Here is a 17807-nt window from a genome sequence, read left to right on the forward strand (position 1 = left end):
TAATAACTGTCAAATTATTCGTCAATACTAAAAACAAATTCTTTTATAGAGTTAGTCAATACTAAAAACAAATTCTTTTAGAGAGTTAGTCAATATTAAAAACAAATTCTTTTAGAGAGTTATCGTAACATCAGAATGCGTTTAAAATAACGTATTTCCTTGAAAAATTATTGTTTAATATTATAAAATTGGCATGAATATTAAATAGCAATTGTAAACATTTCTGCTGTAAAAAGAATTGTATTTAGTATTAGTAACATCTTCAGTGAAGAACTTTACAAAATTTTTGCACCGTTGTGTTACGTTATGTTAGTTTTTGTCATCCTCGCGACTTCATAAATTTTACCATCGGACGAAACATACAATCTTTACCTTTCAAGCGGCTTGACAACTAGCCAGTTCTCAGAGTGTTGCCATTTAACGACTATAATATCTTTAGTTTTTAAATTTAATCATTCTAAAATTGCTTGATGAACTCATAATTTTTAAAACCGTTAAATGTACTTCTTAGTAACTTAAATCTTTATTTTAAAGTTAATGATACATCTGACTGATAAAATTAAAATACATTTAATTTATAATGCATCTAAATGATAAATTTTCTGAAACTTTTAAACATTTTTCTTTAATAAAAGGTATTTCTAACGCTATGCAGTACATGCGTAAGTACAAAGTCATTTGTAAATGTTTTAAACGTGAAACAATTTCAGAAATGACATGCTCTGACAAATTGCAGTCATTATTAAAATTTGTTTATGATTTGCATCTAAAATATGTAGGAAAGTTTCAAAATATTTTTAAGTATTGTTTAAATAATCATTATTGCAGTGCATGTCAGCAATTTCGGATGAAATTCTGCAGACAGCATGCCAAATGTAAACACTAAAATGTCGATAACATTATTATGTTGGTTGAGCGTTTCTCATGTACAGCAATCATTTTATTTAGTGGGTAACACCTTATTTTATTACTCTTTATGCACGCTGTTAATTGTTACATCATATTTTCAGAATTGATATTTAATTAGGATTTAGCTGTTATTTTAATTTTGTTAATTACTTCATTTAACGAAGTCGTTAGAGATAGTAAAGTGTTGATAACTGTGAAACTGTAAAATCGCCAACGAGTTATCTACAGAAGTAACGCCGTGATTTCTAAATTTCACATTTAAATGAATAAGTTTTATTGACAGAATTTCTATCTTTTAATCTTTCTAACTTAGATAAGAAAAACTGTAGTTAACTTTAGATAAGAAAAAATAACTAATTATTTAACTTAAGATAAGATAAGAAACTTTAGATAAGAAAAAACGTTTTGTTTTATTTTTAACTTTAGATAAGAAACTTTAGATAAGAAAAACTGTAGTTAAATTTAGATAAGAAAAAAATAACTAATTATTTAACTTAAGATAAGATAAGAAACTTTAGATAAAAAAAAGTTTTCTTTTATTTTTAACTTTAGATAAGAAACTTTAGATAAGAAAAAAAATAAATCACCTTTAAGTCAAAGATATATTTGGACATCTTAAATAAATAATATCTAACACATAATACATAAGGATTCAAATATGAGAATAAAATTACAATTTCAAAGGATGCAAGAAAATATTTTTAAGATTCACTTTTTCTACTAATTTTTAAACTGCGATAATATACTGACAATGCAGTTTCTTTCTTTTGCATTTCTAAATCCTAGAATATATAATTAATATTTCTTATTTTAGGAATTCGTATCTCATCATTAAAATATCAATAAGTAATCAGATTTAAAAAACAATTTAAAAAATGTTTTAAATTGTACTAATTGTAAATTTAACTAAAAATGTTTAGTTTGCATAGATGCAGAATTCCTGGATCAGTATGGGTATTCTTGGATCAAAAACGTACAGTTGGTTAGGAGACCTTGAAACAAAGTTTACTTTTCATGAAGTTCGTATGCTTCGACTTCAATTCCTATATATCCAAAATGTTGTAAAAGATAATTACGTCTATATTCAGAGCTATTAAAGAATATACAACATTAAGCTCTAGACATGGACTCAATTTTTTGCACCAAATTAACAGTCATCGAATAAATTCCTCCACAGCTTTAACTAAATGTCAATGCTTTGGTAGAGTGTGGAAGAGATCCTCCGTATTATTACAGCAATAGTAACCTGGAAATATAAAAGTAAAACGTCAGTAAAATTATAAACGTCTAACGAATAAATTAAATGTAAAATAACTGATACTTTATTTTATTTTGTAATAAATCTCACATCTTGAAAGATTTTGAAATAATGAGGCAGAAGGAAAAGTAAATGCATATCCTATATGTATATGTACACTCTTCACACACAAAACAATAGGACAGTTCTATATCTCCTGTTTTACTGGACCTATCGAAGGAAATTGAGTTTTCCTTGCCTCGAAAGCGCGACTTAGGATGCATGTTAGATTTATATATGTTACTGTGAAACACCGAAATCTGGAGAATGTCGACTTTCACCGGTGAATGTCAACATTCACATAGTCTCTTGGTGTATGTCCTAAATATTTTCCAAATACTCTTATTTCTGACTTACACCGGTCAATGTCGACATTCACCATGTACTAGTGGTGAATGTTGAACATATAACAATATTATATTTTCTTCTCCGTAATACAGTCGCGAATAAACGCACTTGAGACTTGAAATAAGAACTTAAGAACATGAGAACCTAAAACACACAATACATTCAAAATGACAAAGGAAAATAATAGAAGTTAAAAACTTACTTAATTATACAGTACGTTCTAAATGAGAAAATAAAATAACAGTCATAAAAAACTTACTAAATTATGTGATTCAAATCTTATTTATTGCAACAACTTAAACTTATTATGGCACTTTATGACCTCTCTTTTCGACTTTCACCACAGCATGCCTGTGATTGTTGACATATACCGGTGAGGGTCCGAATATACAAGAATGTAGTAAAATATTCGGTCTTTCACCGACGTATTTGGTGAATGTTGATATTCTCCGGTGAAAGTCGACTTTCTCCAATTTCGGTCTTTCACGGTAACATATATAACAGTGTTTTAACATAGGAATTTTGATGAAAATTCGAACGTTTTCTGAAATGATATACACATTTTTTTACCATATTTCCATTCTACCACTCAAATTATGTCTAATTATTAAATACTGTAAAATATGGTGATAAACTTACCAACAAATTCAAAAATTTACCTTGGCGCATTTTTTGGGTTTGTGGCAAAAATAATTCACCTCGCGAAATTCTTACATTTACGGTAACGTATTGCCCTTTCCCTTTCGTTGCGAACAAGTGGAAAAAAAGGTGCATCATTCATTTTTTCAAATAAAATTAACAAAGTGTAAACCACATTAGAATTGGTTTCAACATAAGGCAAATACTTAATATTTCGCTGAATTAAACTAGATTTGTTTACAGTTCATAATAAACTATATCCGTATTAATCAAACACAGCAGATTTCTATTGATTTTAGTATGTATTTCATGAATCTTCCAGTTTAGTATTAAAAAAATAATTAATTTTTTGATTTTAAGTACCCTATGTTTCAGAAAGAATATATGCGTTACAAAATGTTATTTTGAACAAACTATCTATCACTGCGCTTCTGCTCGGCTTATGACGAAACGAAGAAATAGTTTAGTTTATAATATTAGCCGCTAGATGTCAGTTGTCAACTGTTTTGCGTGGTAACCGTCACATGTTTAAAATGGCTACTCCGCAGCAGAAATCATTTTGTGTTTTCGAGTTTGCGAAGTGCAATTCCGTGATTAGAGTGCAAAGACGTTTCAAGTTGAGGTACCAAAGTGATCCTCCGAATGGGTGGAACCGTCGCAGATGGTATCGACACTTTGTAAATACAGGATGTGTATGTAAAGGAAAGAGTCCTAGCTGCCCTCGTGTTCCCGACGAAAATGTTGCACGAATTCAAACTGCTTTCCAACATAGCCCTTCAAAATCAACTCCTCATGGCAGCCGGGAGTTAGAACTCCCTACAACAACAATTTGGCGCGTTTTGAGACGTCGGTTGGTTATGAAGCCATACAAGGTACTTTTGTTGCAGACTCTGCGTCTTAAAGACAAACGCAAACGTGGGGCATTTTGTATCGAGATTATTGATGCTATTGACAATGATAACATTTTTGCACAACGCATCGTGTTCAGTGATGAAGAGACTTTTTATGTTAGTGGTCATTTAAACAAACACAATGTTCGAATTTGGGGCCTGCAGAACCCATATGCAGCCATTGAACTTGCACGAGATTCGCTTAAAATCAATGTGTTTTGTGCGATATCCCGATCATCTGTTTACGGCCCATTCTTCTTTGATGGAAACAAGGTTAACGGTCAACAATATCTCGCTATGTTACAAATCTGGTTGTTTCCGAGGCTGCACGAAGACAACTTCATTTTTCAACAAGGCGGGGCACCCCCTCACTGGTGTCGCCAAGTGCGTGATTATCTGAATGAAACTCTACCGAGCCGTTGGATTGGTCGTCAAGGACTTATATAGCATGTCTCAGCTGGAATACACAGTCACCGGATTTGACACCACACTTCTTCCTATGGGGTTTCATTAAAGACAATGTTTATGTACCACCACTCCCACAGAACCTGGAAGAGGTGAAGAACCGGATCCACACTCATGCTTGCCCGCGTATGGGAGGAATTTGAGTATCGATGTGATATCGTTCGTCTCGCTGATGGAGGACATTTTGAACATCTGTAACATCTGCAATCTGAACTTGAAAGGTTCGTACATATGTATGTAAAGTTTGACATTTGTATGTCATTTACTAATAAATATATGCATTCGAAATATGTATATTCTTTTTGAAACACGTTGTATTTAAGAAAATTACATGATCTCTATATATTAATTACTGTTAGAATTACTAACTTAAAAATAGGGTTTTGTATATCCTGAATAACTTCAACAGGGAAAAAACTTCTTTTTGTATTATTAGAATATCCTTCAACGGTCAACAGATTATACACTTCCGCGTAACTAAAACTTAAAAATCTCAGCTAAAATGAGCTTGCATAGAATTTCATTATACGATAATAAAGATAAAAATAAATCGTTTTCGTAATAGAAGCAAATTAAGGACATCCACATCACTCAAATCGTAGAAAATAATGTCAAAACCTGAGACTTGAAGATGTAACTGTAATATATAAATTTGTGTAAATTTTATCTGTGCTTATAATTTAACTAATTCCAATATTATGAATTCAGTATTTGGAAAAACTTAAACGTAAACTTAGTATTTGGTTTGGTACATTGAAGGTAATATTATGTATTTTCTTACTGTTTTCTTCCTCTACAAAATGTGGCGTAAAATAAAGAGTCAATACAACCAGCATCACTGCAATGACAATAATCGTCGTGCTGATGGCTACAACAACGCAAGTGGCTCTACTCCTTTCCTCTTCCACTTCTTCGGTCTCGAAACCCTCTTCCAAGTCTCGTTTTCGCTTCTGGTGGTCTCGTCTCTTTTTGTTGCGACTGTCACTTGAAGAATGGTGTGAGGATTTTTGAGACTCGGTGTCCTTGTGTGAATGGCGGGATTTCGAGCTTGGTGATCCACCTTGGCTGCGTTTCGATCTGCAAAAACATTCATACACAATATTTAATTTTGGCAGATATTTAAAATATAATCGCATATGCTATGTCCACAAAATCCCTTATGCGGTCTTCTTTATGCAACCATTGGTCGTTCACATATACTTCCAATTAAAGAAACCCAAAAAAGTTTTTAACTTGCTCAAAAATGAACATTTTTATTTTAAAATTAAAAAGTCAGTTTTTTAAAATTAAAAATTTAACTTCTTAAGGAGTCCTTCCAGTTTCTATAGTTAGATTTGGTAAAAGTTTTTTTTTTTTTTTTTTTTTCATTGCAAAGGCACTTGATTATAATCACTAACACCATGCATCAAAGATGCATGAGATTGAAGCCTAAAAAAATTTGAAAATATAATTACAAAAAGACAAAACAGTAATTAACCTCATTACAATAACAGTAACTATTTCGAAACTTGAAAACAGAATAACATATGACTACATTAAGCATTTAAAAAAGAGCCGCCGTATGTCAACTGTATCAATTCTCTAGTATTGACTACATAGGTTTTCTTCCTTCAACGAGGAACATTTTATTAGCAAATGATCTTTGTCCATCTCAAACTTCTGGTTGCACAAAATGAACAAGAACGTATCATATTATACCAATACAACACAGGTTTTTAGCCAGACAATCATATCCGGTCTCCGAACGGAACGCTACAACTGCGATGCGTCTGGGAGAGTCCGGGATATTAGAAATCGAATCTCTCCACTTTTAATTCTTAGTTTCTTCAAGTAATTTAGTATCAAAAATCTTTCCTCATAATAATTTTACTATTCTTTTCATTAATGTAAATGGTAGCCCACTATTATTTGATTGAAAAATTTCAGTTCCATTTTTAGCTAGTTTATTAGCCCATTCTTTGCCAGTTATTCCAACATCAGCCAGATCTACTGCAAGGGCCATCCTTTTTGAGGCTAAAAGAAAAAGAATGATTTTGCAAGATTCAATAATTTTTGATACCGCGACATTATCTGCAGGAATCGCTTGAATGGCTGAAAGGGAATCTGAAAACGTTGAGTTGGATTGTTCTAACAGTAAGTTGATTGTGTTGGATTGTTCTAACAGTAAGTTGATTGTGTTGGATTGTTCTAACAGTAAGTTGATTGTGTTGGATTGTTCTAACAGTAAGTTGATTGTGTTGGATTGTTCTAACAGTAAGTTGATTGTGTTGGATTGTTCTAACAGTAAGTTGATTGTGTTGGATTGTTCTAACAGTAAGTTGATTGTGTTGGATTGTTCTAACAGTAAGTTGAGTTGGATTGTTCTAACAATGGCAATACCAGTTCTGTTCTGTTCTAACAGTAAGTTGAGTTGGATTGTTCTAACAATGGCGTTGAGTTGGATTGTTCTAACAGTAAGTTGATTGTGTTCTAACAGTAAGTTTTGAGTTGGATTGTTCTAACAGTAAGTTCAGTTGCAATTCTAGTAGGACACGAACGGGGGGAGAAAACATGTTTATTATTCCAAGTACAACAAAAACAAAGAAATAACAACATAAAGTGACAACGATCATCAGTAAAGAAGGTGTTGGAAATTACCTCCCGGACCGTGATGCAGAGACCGTGCGTCATGCATCTTCCATTCGATCTTCCATTCGTGATGCAGATCTTCCATGCGCTAGAGAAGTGAGGCCTGCATCACGGTCCGGGGTCGTAATTTCGAACACCTTCTTTAATGATGATCGTTGTTTGTTTTCGTTTTTATTTGTAAGTTTCTGCTGTACTAAACTTAATAAAACATGTTTTGTGTGTTTGTTTGTGTCCTTCCTTTTTACCGTTTTGTATCTTCTCTACCGTGCCAGGAAAGCGTTTTCGACCATGCATTGCTATGTGATTTCACTTCGTCTAGGTTTATTGTATCTCTCCTGAAAGTTGTCACCGCTGTACTAATACAACCTGTATATGAAGCCAATTTTTTTTGGATACCTGGAGTAAAATGTGTCCATGATAATACTGAAAAAACAACCCATTCGTCCAAGTTAAATAGAACTCTTACGTTTATCACAGATATTTCGGATATTTCACTTCTAATGATGGTTTCGGAAATGTAGTAACTGTTACTTCAGAGTAATTAAATCGAAATTTGTGAAGAGAGGGTGCAAAACGATTCCTCACGTGTCGCCCTTTACGATCGATTTGTCTTAGAATTTCTACGATCGATTTCACCGATCAAGAATACTTTTAAAAGCTTTCTTTTGACACGTCGTGATAGAATTCACCATCAATTGTTAATGACTTCGTTTTAGCATACATCAAATAATGTTTAATTATAATATTAAGTAAATGTTTATCCTCATTACAAAAATAAAGCACAAAACACTTGATACGCATAACATATCAGTGTAGGAGAGAGTAATATATTAAGAATTGCTGAAGAATGCCATTTAAATTTTTACATTTCCTGGTTGTAGTAAATGATCTCAACCAGTGGTATTTTAGAAATTCTGCTATTAATTCGTAGATTTTAAAAGTGCCTTACAGTTTAAAATGGAAGGCTAACAAATCAGGTCATGATCTTCAACAGAAGAAATTACTAATTGTTAATAAATAACATCATTTTTGAAATCTAATTTTCCATCATTGTATCCTATTCCTGCACTCCGGTTTTAAATAACGTCAGGTTTCTTTTAATATTTTCAAAAGGAACCCATTATATAAAGAAGATGAAATTTAAAATGTAATCTAATAAAAACTGGATTGTTTTTAGCAGAATTCCACAATATATTTGAAGAATTATTGGTATAATGTATACACACCACACATACACTGGTGTGCAAAAATTAAGGACGAGACGGTTTTTTTCAATGTAACTTTGTACAAAAACTTTCCAAATCAACATATTTTATAGCGTAAGATCCCCAATACGTAAGGACATGAGTAATGTAAGCAACACTTACTAAAAGAGAAATCAGAGGGATAAAAAGAAGCTTTATTGAAAACGTAGCATGGAGTGCAATACGACTGAAGGCCGAAACATCCCTGTGATGGGTGTCCAGCAAGAAACATACGGTCTTTAATAGGGGATATGATCTCCCCTGACTGCTAGGCAGGTTTCACAGCGTCTGCCCATGCTGAGAACGAGGGTGTCAATGAGTTGTTGAGGCATTGCTGCCCATTCGTCTTGCAGCGCCAATCGAAGCTCCGGAATCGTTACTGGTGGTAAGGTACGAGCTGCCAAGCGTCTGCCTAGAAAATCCCATACATGCTCGATGGGATTGAGATCCGGAGATCGTGCCGGCCAATCCATACGTTCAATATCCTCACTCTCTAAGAGCTGTTCGGCAGCTACTGTGCGATGACATGGTGCATTGTCGTCCATGAAAAGGAACTGCGGACCCATAGCGCCTCTAAAAAGACGCACATATGGAAGAAGAATCTCGTTACCATAACCGGTCCCGTTGACTGAACCTGCGTCGAAGATGTGAAGGTCTGTACGACTACCAAGCATGATGCCTCCCTAAACGAGAACACCGCCACCTCCATACCTGTCCCTTTCAATGATGTTCGAGGGATGATTGCGGCTTCCCGCTCTCTCCAGATGAGTATGCGATGAGAATCGCTACTCAGACTGAATGTGCTCTCAACTGTAAAGAGTACTCGTCCCCATTCATTGTCTCTCCAATTCCGGTGTTCCCGGCACCACAGAGAACGCCTTCTCCGATGGGCAGGCGTTAGAGGTACACACCGTACAGGGCGTCGTGCAAACAGACCACCACCGTGCAGTCTTCTGGCCACGGTAAAACGCGATATCGGTCGTCCAGTCGCCTGTGTCCTGTGTCTAGCGATTTCTCCCGCTGTCTGCCGCCTGTTTTTTCTGGCCTGTAAGGCAATATACCGGTCATCTGCGGGTGTAGTTCCTCGTGGACAACCACTACTAAACCCCCGGATAGCTGTTCCTGTAGTTTGAAATTGTCTCCAAAGTCGTGAAACGATGCTCTGAGCAATTCCGAACTCTGCAACCACACTTGTTATACTGCGGCCTTCCTCCAACTTCCCAATGATTCGACCTCGGGTAAAAGCATCCAGATGTCGTCTAGCAAATTGATTATTCGCCATTTCTCGCTGAGGCAGCAACTCGGTGTGATTTTAACTGCTATACGGCGAGCAATCTCTTTGCAAGAAATTCTGATCTTACACCGACAACATGCTTTATACTACTCAGACACTCCCCCATTACGTCTACCTGCATATCTGCGCATGTGCTACCGTACATCACCTTACTTAATCTCCTGATTGGTCTTTCTGTCCGCTCTGCCTCTTCGTTCAGCTGATATACTAATTTTTCCACTTCTTCCTTAATTTTTGCACACCAGTGTATGTTCGTGCTTACATGAACACATACATCCATGCATACATGAACACATACATCCATACATTTCTAGATCCAGTCCTGATTACAGAACAGTACCGAATTATTATAAAAATACAGCAAACGTTTCGCATGGCATATTGTTCTTGAGTACCCTTATAATTCTCTACTATTTTCAGGACATAAACCGCTTTGACTAAACATAAAGCATGCCTCTTAGGTATTACAAAAAAATAAAAATTATTTATACTTCATCGCTTTTCTCAGATGTTGAGTAAACTACTACAGTAACAAAATTTTGACCAATAGTATTTGAGGGGTGTTTTGCAGCTTTTTTAATTTTTTTTTTTTTTAAATCATATCTTCTACTAGAGAATTAACGAGGGAAAACTTGTATTCTGTAAACATTAACATTCAAGAAACGTATATTAAACCGTTAAAAGTCATAAACATATATTAACAGCCAAGAAACTTATATTAAACGTATAATAAACCATTATTATTCATAAACGTATATTAATATTCAAGAAACGTATATTAAACGTGTATTATTATCGCAGTTTCGAGATTGAAAGATCTTTTCTCTAACACGACGCGTCAAAAGAAAGATTTTAAAAGTATTCTTGATCGGTAAAATCGATAGTAGAAATTTTAAGATAAATCGATCGTAAAGGGCGACACGTGAGGAATCGTTTTGGACCCTCTCTTCACAAATTTCGATTTAATTGCTCTGAAGTAAGAGTTACTACATTTTCGGAACCATCGTTAGAAGTGACATATATCCGAAATATCTGTGATAAACATAAGCAGTTCTATTTAACTTGGGCGAATTTTTTTTTCAGTATCTTATATCTAAGAAAAATAGAATTTTTAAAATTTTTTAAAATTTTTTATATATTTATTTATTTATTTGTTTTTGGTTACAAAGAAATTATTCTTACAAAGAAAAATCTATTAAAAATTAATATTCGTTTAACATTACTTAATTTTACTAACCCATGAAATTATTTATTTATTTTATAATAGAGATACATTTCCATGAAGTAATATGTAATTTAAAAATATTTTGCAGATTCCTTGTTGCAGAAACTTTACAAATAAGGTAAAATCGGTGTCAAATTTATATAAATTTTTGTATCTCTTTTTTGCATTATGACAAACTTCTAAATATTAATGTGACTATACTCTAAATCAGGGATTACCAACCGGTGGTACGCGTACCACTGGTGGCGTGATACGCCTATAGAAAAATAGGTGATACGCAAAGAAATAAAGTATTTCTGACAATTAAATTCGAAAATCTTCTGGAGAAAAACAAACAATTGATGGAAATTTCATGTAATCGAACTCTAACTGAAGATTTAAAAAATAACACGCTTGTTAACTTTTGGATGAAGCGAAAAGAAAGAATTTAAAGGCATTTCAAATAAAGCTATCAAATTTTTATTGCTTTTTTGCACAAGCTATTTGTGTGAACAAGAGTTTTCTTCCATGTTATATTGGGAAAAAAAAATACAAAACAAAATGTATTTTATTAAAAGGTGCATTTACGATTAAAGCTAAGTGAAATTAAGACAAAAAGAAATTGTTCTCTTTTAAACAGGCCTAAATTTGACACTAAATTTTAAAATTAAAGTATTACAACTTAAATTTTGATAACTAAAATGGTAACCAATTTTTAAGATAATATTTTTAATATGTACATATTTAATTCAAATAGCGAATAAAATGTGCGAATGGTAAAATACATATATAATTTTTTAATATTTCTATTGAGAAATTGAAAAATAGTCATTATAAAACGTAGTGGTGGTACTAAAGATTTTTTCCATTTTTGTTTAGATGGTACGTGCTAGTCGAAAGGTTAAGAACCGCTGCTCGAAATTATATGCATTGTCAAATATGACTGTTTAGGAAATTACTAAAAACTTTGAGCTACAGGGGCTAGAGCTCTGCTAGAGAACTGCAGAAATTTCTAGAAATCTGAGCTTCCGCAACCAGCAGATATTTTTTAAAAACATAATTAAATTACGTAAAGTGAATTAGATGAGAAGATTTGTATCCGGTACGGAAGAGACTTTATAGACCTATATTTACATGGTGCAAAAGTATATACGTTGCCGTTAAATGCGCAAATCAATTATTCTGCAGGTTATCTAGCTAATGTGCAGATTACCTAGTGTGATCCGTTAGAGTGCGAAAAATAGTTTCATTTCTCAAATTTCCTAGGTAATCTGCAAATTACCTAAATAATATGTACATTACCTAGAAGGCACTCGTTAAAATAAAATTAAGATCTTTGCCGGAACAACAGCAACGTTTCTGTATGCTTAAAACAGCCGCCACTTATTTTCACTGTAACGAGCCCAGAAACTTTAACCAGGGCATAAGAAAATATAATTCAGTTAATTTTAAAGAAAAAAAAAGAATGCACAATTTACAATTATATAAGAATAAAAAGACTAAGCTCACCAAACCGAATTGGGTTACAAGGCGGTATCTTTATCTTTTATATATATATAAGCGGCTAAAGTGTGTGTCGCCGATAGTTTATTGTTGCCACTCGGAAAAATGAGCGCGGAAATTAACGTTTCTGCAGTTTTTAATTAATATCTCGGCCGATTAAAGTCGTACGAAGATGAGAACGGTATCGATGGATTCGAAGACTTTTTTGGAATCCGAGGATACGCGTCTCGAATTTCAACACTGCGCCGTTCCGTAAATATTCGAGAGAAAATAATTTGGCACGTAGCCAAATCCCTCCAATAGGGAAAATTCAAGAAAGAAAGTGCAAAATGTAGAGAAAACGTAGAGGAAAATTAGTTTTTAATTAATATATCGGCTAATTAAAGTCCCACGAAGACGCGAATGATCAAAATGGCGTGCCACGGACCTGCGGAATCCAAAGAGTGCTTCACTAAGCCCGGGAGCCAGCTGTTTCGGAGGACATGATGTTTCTTCACCCCATATATATACGCGGCTTAAGTGTCTGTTTGTGACCGATAGTTTATTGGTTGCTTGCGTAACTATACTAGCCAATGGTTTGAAGTTGCCTCGACACAGGGTTGCCGTTTCAATTCAGACGTAGACAATTTCCTGTAAAACTTGCCTTTGCTATGACCATCCATAAGTCTCAGGGCCAAACGCTTAAGCGTGTTGGCATTTTTTTCCTGAGCCTGCATTTGGAAACGGTCAACTTTATATTGCCTGTTCAAGAGTTCATGAAAGAACGGCCGTAAAATTAAAAATAACTGATGGTCCTCTGCAAGGCGAGCTTAACAATGATTGAAAGATCTACACAAGAAATGTTGTGCACAAAGAGATCTTTGACATGTGAATTAACATTTTATTATTTAAATCACCTTTATTTATTGAGCTAGCGGTGGTTTCAAAAGAAATGTACCGCCAGTGGTTTCCTTCATTGCACTCTACTTTAAGCAATTAAGCAAGTAGAAGGGGGGAACCCCGTGGGGCAGTAAGCAAAGGGGCGTCCTCGCCGCCTGCCCTGGGTAATTCAGTTTGAATTAGCAGGCACTTTTGCACAAATGATTTTAATTACAATTTATAATATCCAGAACAGCGGTCATTTCGTATGACCGCCGGGCTGTCTAGTATATATATACACACGTTTGGTGCGGCCGATAGCACTGAAAAAGGGAGTTGCACAACTATATGTTATAGGAGTCTCACATTCAAAATTTCAACGTTCTAAGGTCACTCGTATTTTGTCTTTACTCGGGATAAATACATATGTACGTACGTACAGGCGTCATGAGAATAATCTCTTCTGAATCCATTTTAAATCCATTTTCCAATCCGTTTTTGAAAAACAGTGCTTTTTTTCTGTGCGTATGTACGGATTTCACGCAAAAAAAATTATTTAAATGGATTCAAGAGCGGTAAAAATGGATATTTTAGTTAAAATACAATACCCGAAATTTTTCACGATTACTATTACTTTCTTTACTTCGTACGAGGAAGTAAAAATCCATCAAAATATGTTTCAATTTTTTTTAGACTGGAGAAGAAATTCTGCTCATAAATAGCAGTTTCGTATGCAGCTATTTCAGACCATCAAATACAGTGACTTAACGCTAAAAACGCTCATTTAAAATTAATATTACTGTATTTGTATTCTTATTTATATGCCTCCTTGTTTGAACTAATACGGGCTGTTGCCATTTAATAATTCATATTATTTATTACAAAACAGATTGTTTTTTCTTCGACAGTATAAATGTTTAAGTGCTCTCGATTTAAATGAAAGTTTGTCATTATTATGTTAAACAAATATTGAATTTAAATATGATTATTGGGATGTCATCGAAATACTATTCTTCAGTTCAAACTTTTTTGAGTGGTTGGTGATGTTACCATTTAAGTGGAAGCTCTAATAACATGCAATGAGGTATTTCCTACATGATTTGGAAATTCAATTTTCAATAAGGAATTCAAATTTTATATTAAGTATTGCTTCTCGTGGAACATAAAAGAATTCATTCTACATGTTTTTCAATTCATTCTACGATTTACTTCCTTGTACGAAGTAAAAAGGAAGTAATCGCGAAAAGTTTCAGGCAGCATATTTCAACGAAAATATCCCATTTTGACCTCTTTAAAATGCAATTTAACGATGTATTTCCATGATATCTGTATGTAAGGACAGAATAAAACACGCTTTTCCACCAAAAAATTATAAAACTGCTTTAAAATGAATAACGAAGAGAATTTTTCGTGGCGTTTGTACGAACGTATGTACTTACGTGCGTACGTATCTCGCATAACTCAAAAACGAGTAGCCTCAGAACGTTGAAATTTTGTATATAGGACTGCTATAACATGTAGATGTGCACCTCGTATTTTGGTTGCAATCGGCCGCACCAAACGTATATAAATATATTTATATATACTATATCCACTCTGTTACCCGCCTCAGTGATCTCAGTTTCTTTACTCTTATATGTTTGTAAATTGTACATTTTTTGCTTTAAAAATGATTGTATTATGTTGTTTTTATCTTTCGGTTAAGGTTTTTATGCCTTTAGTAAATCTGTATGCAATAGTTTTAGAATTATCAACAATTTTAAAGATGTCTAAGTGCCGCTAAGACTTTTTTTAATGGCGGCCATTGATGTTTACATTTGAAACAGGAGACTAGTGGATTTGTTGCCAATCCAGAGAAACTTAGCTTCGCAACAACAAAGATAACGCATTCATTTATTATTGCCAATTAAATCATGCTTAATTCTTTCTGGAATTTTTTCGAGGAAATAAGTGTTTAAGATTTACTTCGTAATTTTTAATATAGATATTTTGAGTTTTTATGTATTTTTACCTTCTCGCGAAGTGAGAACTGAATTAATTAAATGAGAAATACTCAATCGTCTGTGAGAAACTGTTTCTTTTTTGTTTTGTTTGCTTAATTTCTTTTATACATCATTCTAGCTTTATTATAGTATTGGAATAGAAGATGTGGCAACAATTAGATAATTCTATTGTTTAAATGATATAAATTTTGTGCATTATGAGTTATAATATGAACGAAATATATAAGTTAACTGTTATATAATTATTGGATTATATAACAGTTAACTTAGTTTCCGTTATATAACTATTACATAAGTTAACTCTTATATAATTATTAATACTGTTAAGTGAATCTAGCGCCAGAGTGTCGCTATCGTAAACAAATACTAGAGTGAATTTTAAAGAATGCATTTATTCTATTGTGGTTTATGCGCTGTCGGCGAAGTAGATTTAATTCAATCCAATAAGTTTAAATGAAATGCAAGAAAAAATGCTTATAATTTAATATTCCAATACAAGGAAGTCATGTGGTGTACACATCAGATTTTTTTACTAGCAATTCAGCCAGTTCCTTTAGAAAATTTAGATCATTTTTGAAAATACAAAGTCTTTTACAATGAACAAACTGAAAAATATGAAGGACATTCTAAACTTATGAGAAAAGTTTTTATTGGGAAACTTTAAAACTTGTAATACCAACATCACATATTTTATGCCTATATTAAGTGTATGCACATAACTTTGTCATACTAATTACAGTGGCAGAAATAAATCTGTGTGTAAGCAGACAAATCTATTTCAAGATAGGCCAAAGTACATCTTTCTATCGCATTAGTACATAATTAATGTACATATTTCTACTCATTCAATATATCATGCATTTCTCTTCATTCGAATTGAGTTCTGGATTTATGCATGTTTACGCAAAACTAATCTGATTCAACAATTTACTACTGAGCAATTCTGATTCTGATGCAGCACATCATATATATATATATTCTTCAGGCAAATGTGATTTAGAAATGATCAGTCCCATATATTCCTATTAGACAATTTTTTGGAATTAAAATGAATATACATTTCTAACCGATAAATATAATTCGAGGGTAATTAATACAGATACTTTTATGAAAACTGTTTTTACCCTCTTGAAGTTTTATAAAATGCATGAAACATTTATATAGAACTAATAACTGAATGTTTTCTATTAAAAATAAATTCTTATAAAAACATAAATAAATTTTAATTGAGTATTTTTTAAATACATTATTTAATAAAATAATTATTTATTAAAAACAGGCTTTCTGTATCTGATTAGATATTAAAAAGGAGAAAGAGTAAAAGTGTCTAAACCTAAATTTTTTTATATATGCATCTTTCTGTGTGAACTAACATTAAAGCAGCTATTTCTCGGATGCTTTAAATATATATTCTTATTTCAAAGACTCTAACAAATAAAAAATGCAATACTATATTTTTCCTCTTAGTAGAGATAAAAATGTTTCTAATTTCTTTAGAATTAAAGAATATATGGAACTTGCTTATGCGTAGACTATGTTAAACGGTATTTTAATTCACAAGCAACCCACACTTTAATGAGGCGGGAATACATTTATGCTTAATTAAATAGCTCAACGAATGCAGTTTACGCTAATTATGTTGAATACTGCTAAAGAATTTCGTTACCGTATTTTTTAAGTCTGTTTTTTGCTTAAATATATGCATTTTATGACTTCTAACTTTCATTTAGATGCAGATTTGCTTACTATCTTCAAAAAGAGGACCTTTAAAACTATTTCACTGAATCAATCGTTTAATAAAATGTAATAAAAAAGTGCAAAATTTACCTTGCACGAGAGTTTAGTGATTTTGTAAATCTTTTGCAATCTTTTGCATCTATAATTCTTAATAGGTATTCTACTTACGGTAATAAAATATTCATTTTAATATTAAAACAGTGTTTTGTTATTCTGAAGGGTAGCTAATAAGGCAGACTAAACAGCAAAAATTCTAATTAGTTTTCGATTTCCTTTATTACAAAATAAAAATTCGTCTCAGTTTTTATTACTACGGCTGAAGTAAAAATCAGAGTAGTAAAGCTGTAACACTGAATCATAAGTAAAAGTACTAAATCACAGGATTTTCGAAAATTATTTTTGAAGTATCTCTTCATAGGAGGTGTCGGAGGTTTCAGATAGTGGAAGGTTCGGGGAAACCTACTTTCCTATACTAGATACCAGGTATACCCGTCTTCCGTCATTTATACCAGTTCTGTTCATTATTAGAATACAACTACAAAGTGTAAAAATTCAAAAGCTATCCTACTTTACAATGTTTTTATTTTGTCTTATATTTTTAATTTTCTCAGTTTATTTCAGTTATAGAAAAGTTATTCTTTTACAGAAATTAGACTCGTTCTTAAGCAAAATCAATACACGAGAATCATGCACAATGTTAAATATTTTATTCAAACCAAATTAATTGCACAAATACAATGCTTAATTCTAACCAATTACTGCAGGTTTCCATGCAAAATAACCATCTG

The 17807-nt window shown here is 32.8% G+C and overlaps 1 protein-coding gene across 1 annotated transcript in view; it reads right to left on the reverse strand.

The window, feature by feature from the left end:
* Positions 1 to 1510: 1510 nt before the first annotated feature.
* LOC118183508 (uncharacterized) overlaps positions 1511 to 17807 on the reverse strand; it is a 108243-nt gene continuing 91946 nt past the window's right edge. Inside the window, exons 2-3 of the mRNA XM_085827379.1 lie at positions 5330 to 5625; positions 1511 to 2155 (exon numbers count right to left, since the gene is read on the reverse strand). Coding sequence (XP_085683505.1) covers positions 2100 to 2155; positions 5330 to 5625 — 352 coding nt within the window. The 3' untranslated portion in view covers positions 1511 to 2099. The remainder of the gene's footprint in view (positions 2156 to 5329; positions 5626 to 17807) is intronic.

The sequence above is a fragment of the Stegodyphus dumicola genome, chromosome 12 (genome assembly GCF_044657685.1).
Source record: "Stegodyphus dumicola isolate Sdum_Otavi_A_Nest chromosome 12, ASM4465768v1".
In the NCBI taxonomy this organism is placed as follows: Eukaryota; Metazoa; Arthropoda; class Arachnida; order Araneae; family Eresidae; genus Stegodyphus; species Stegodyphus dumicola.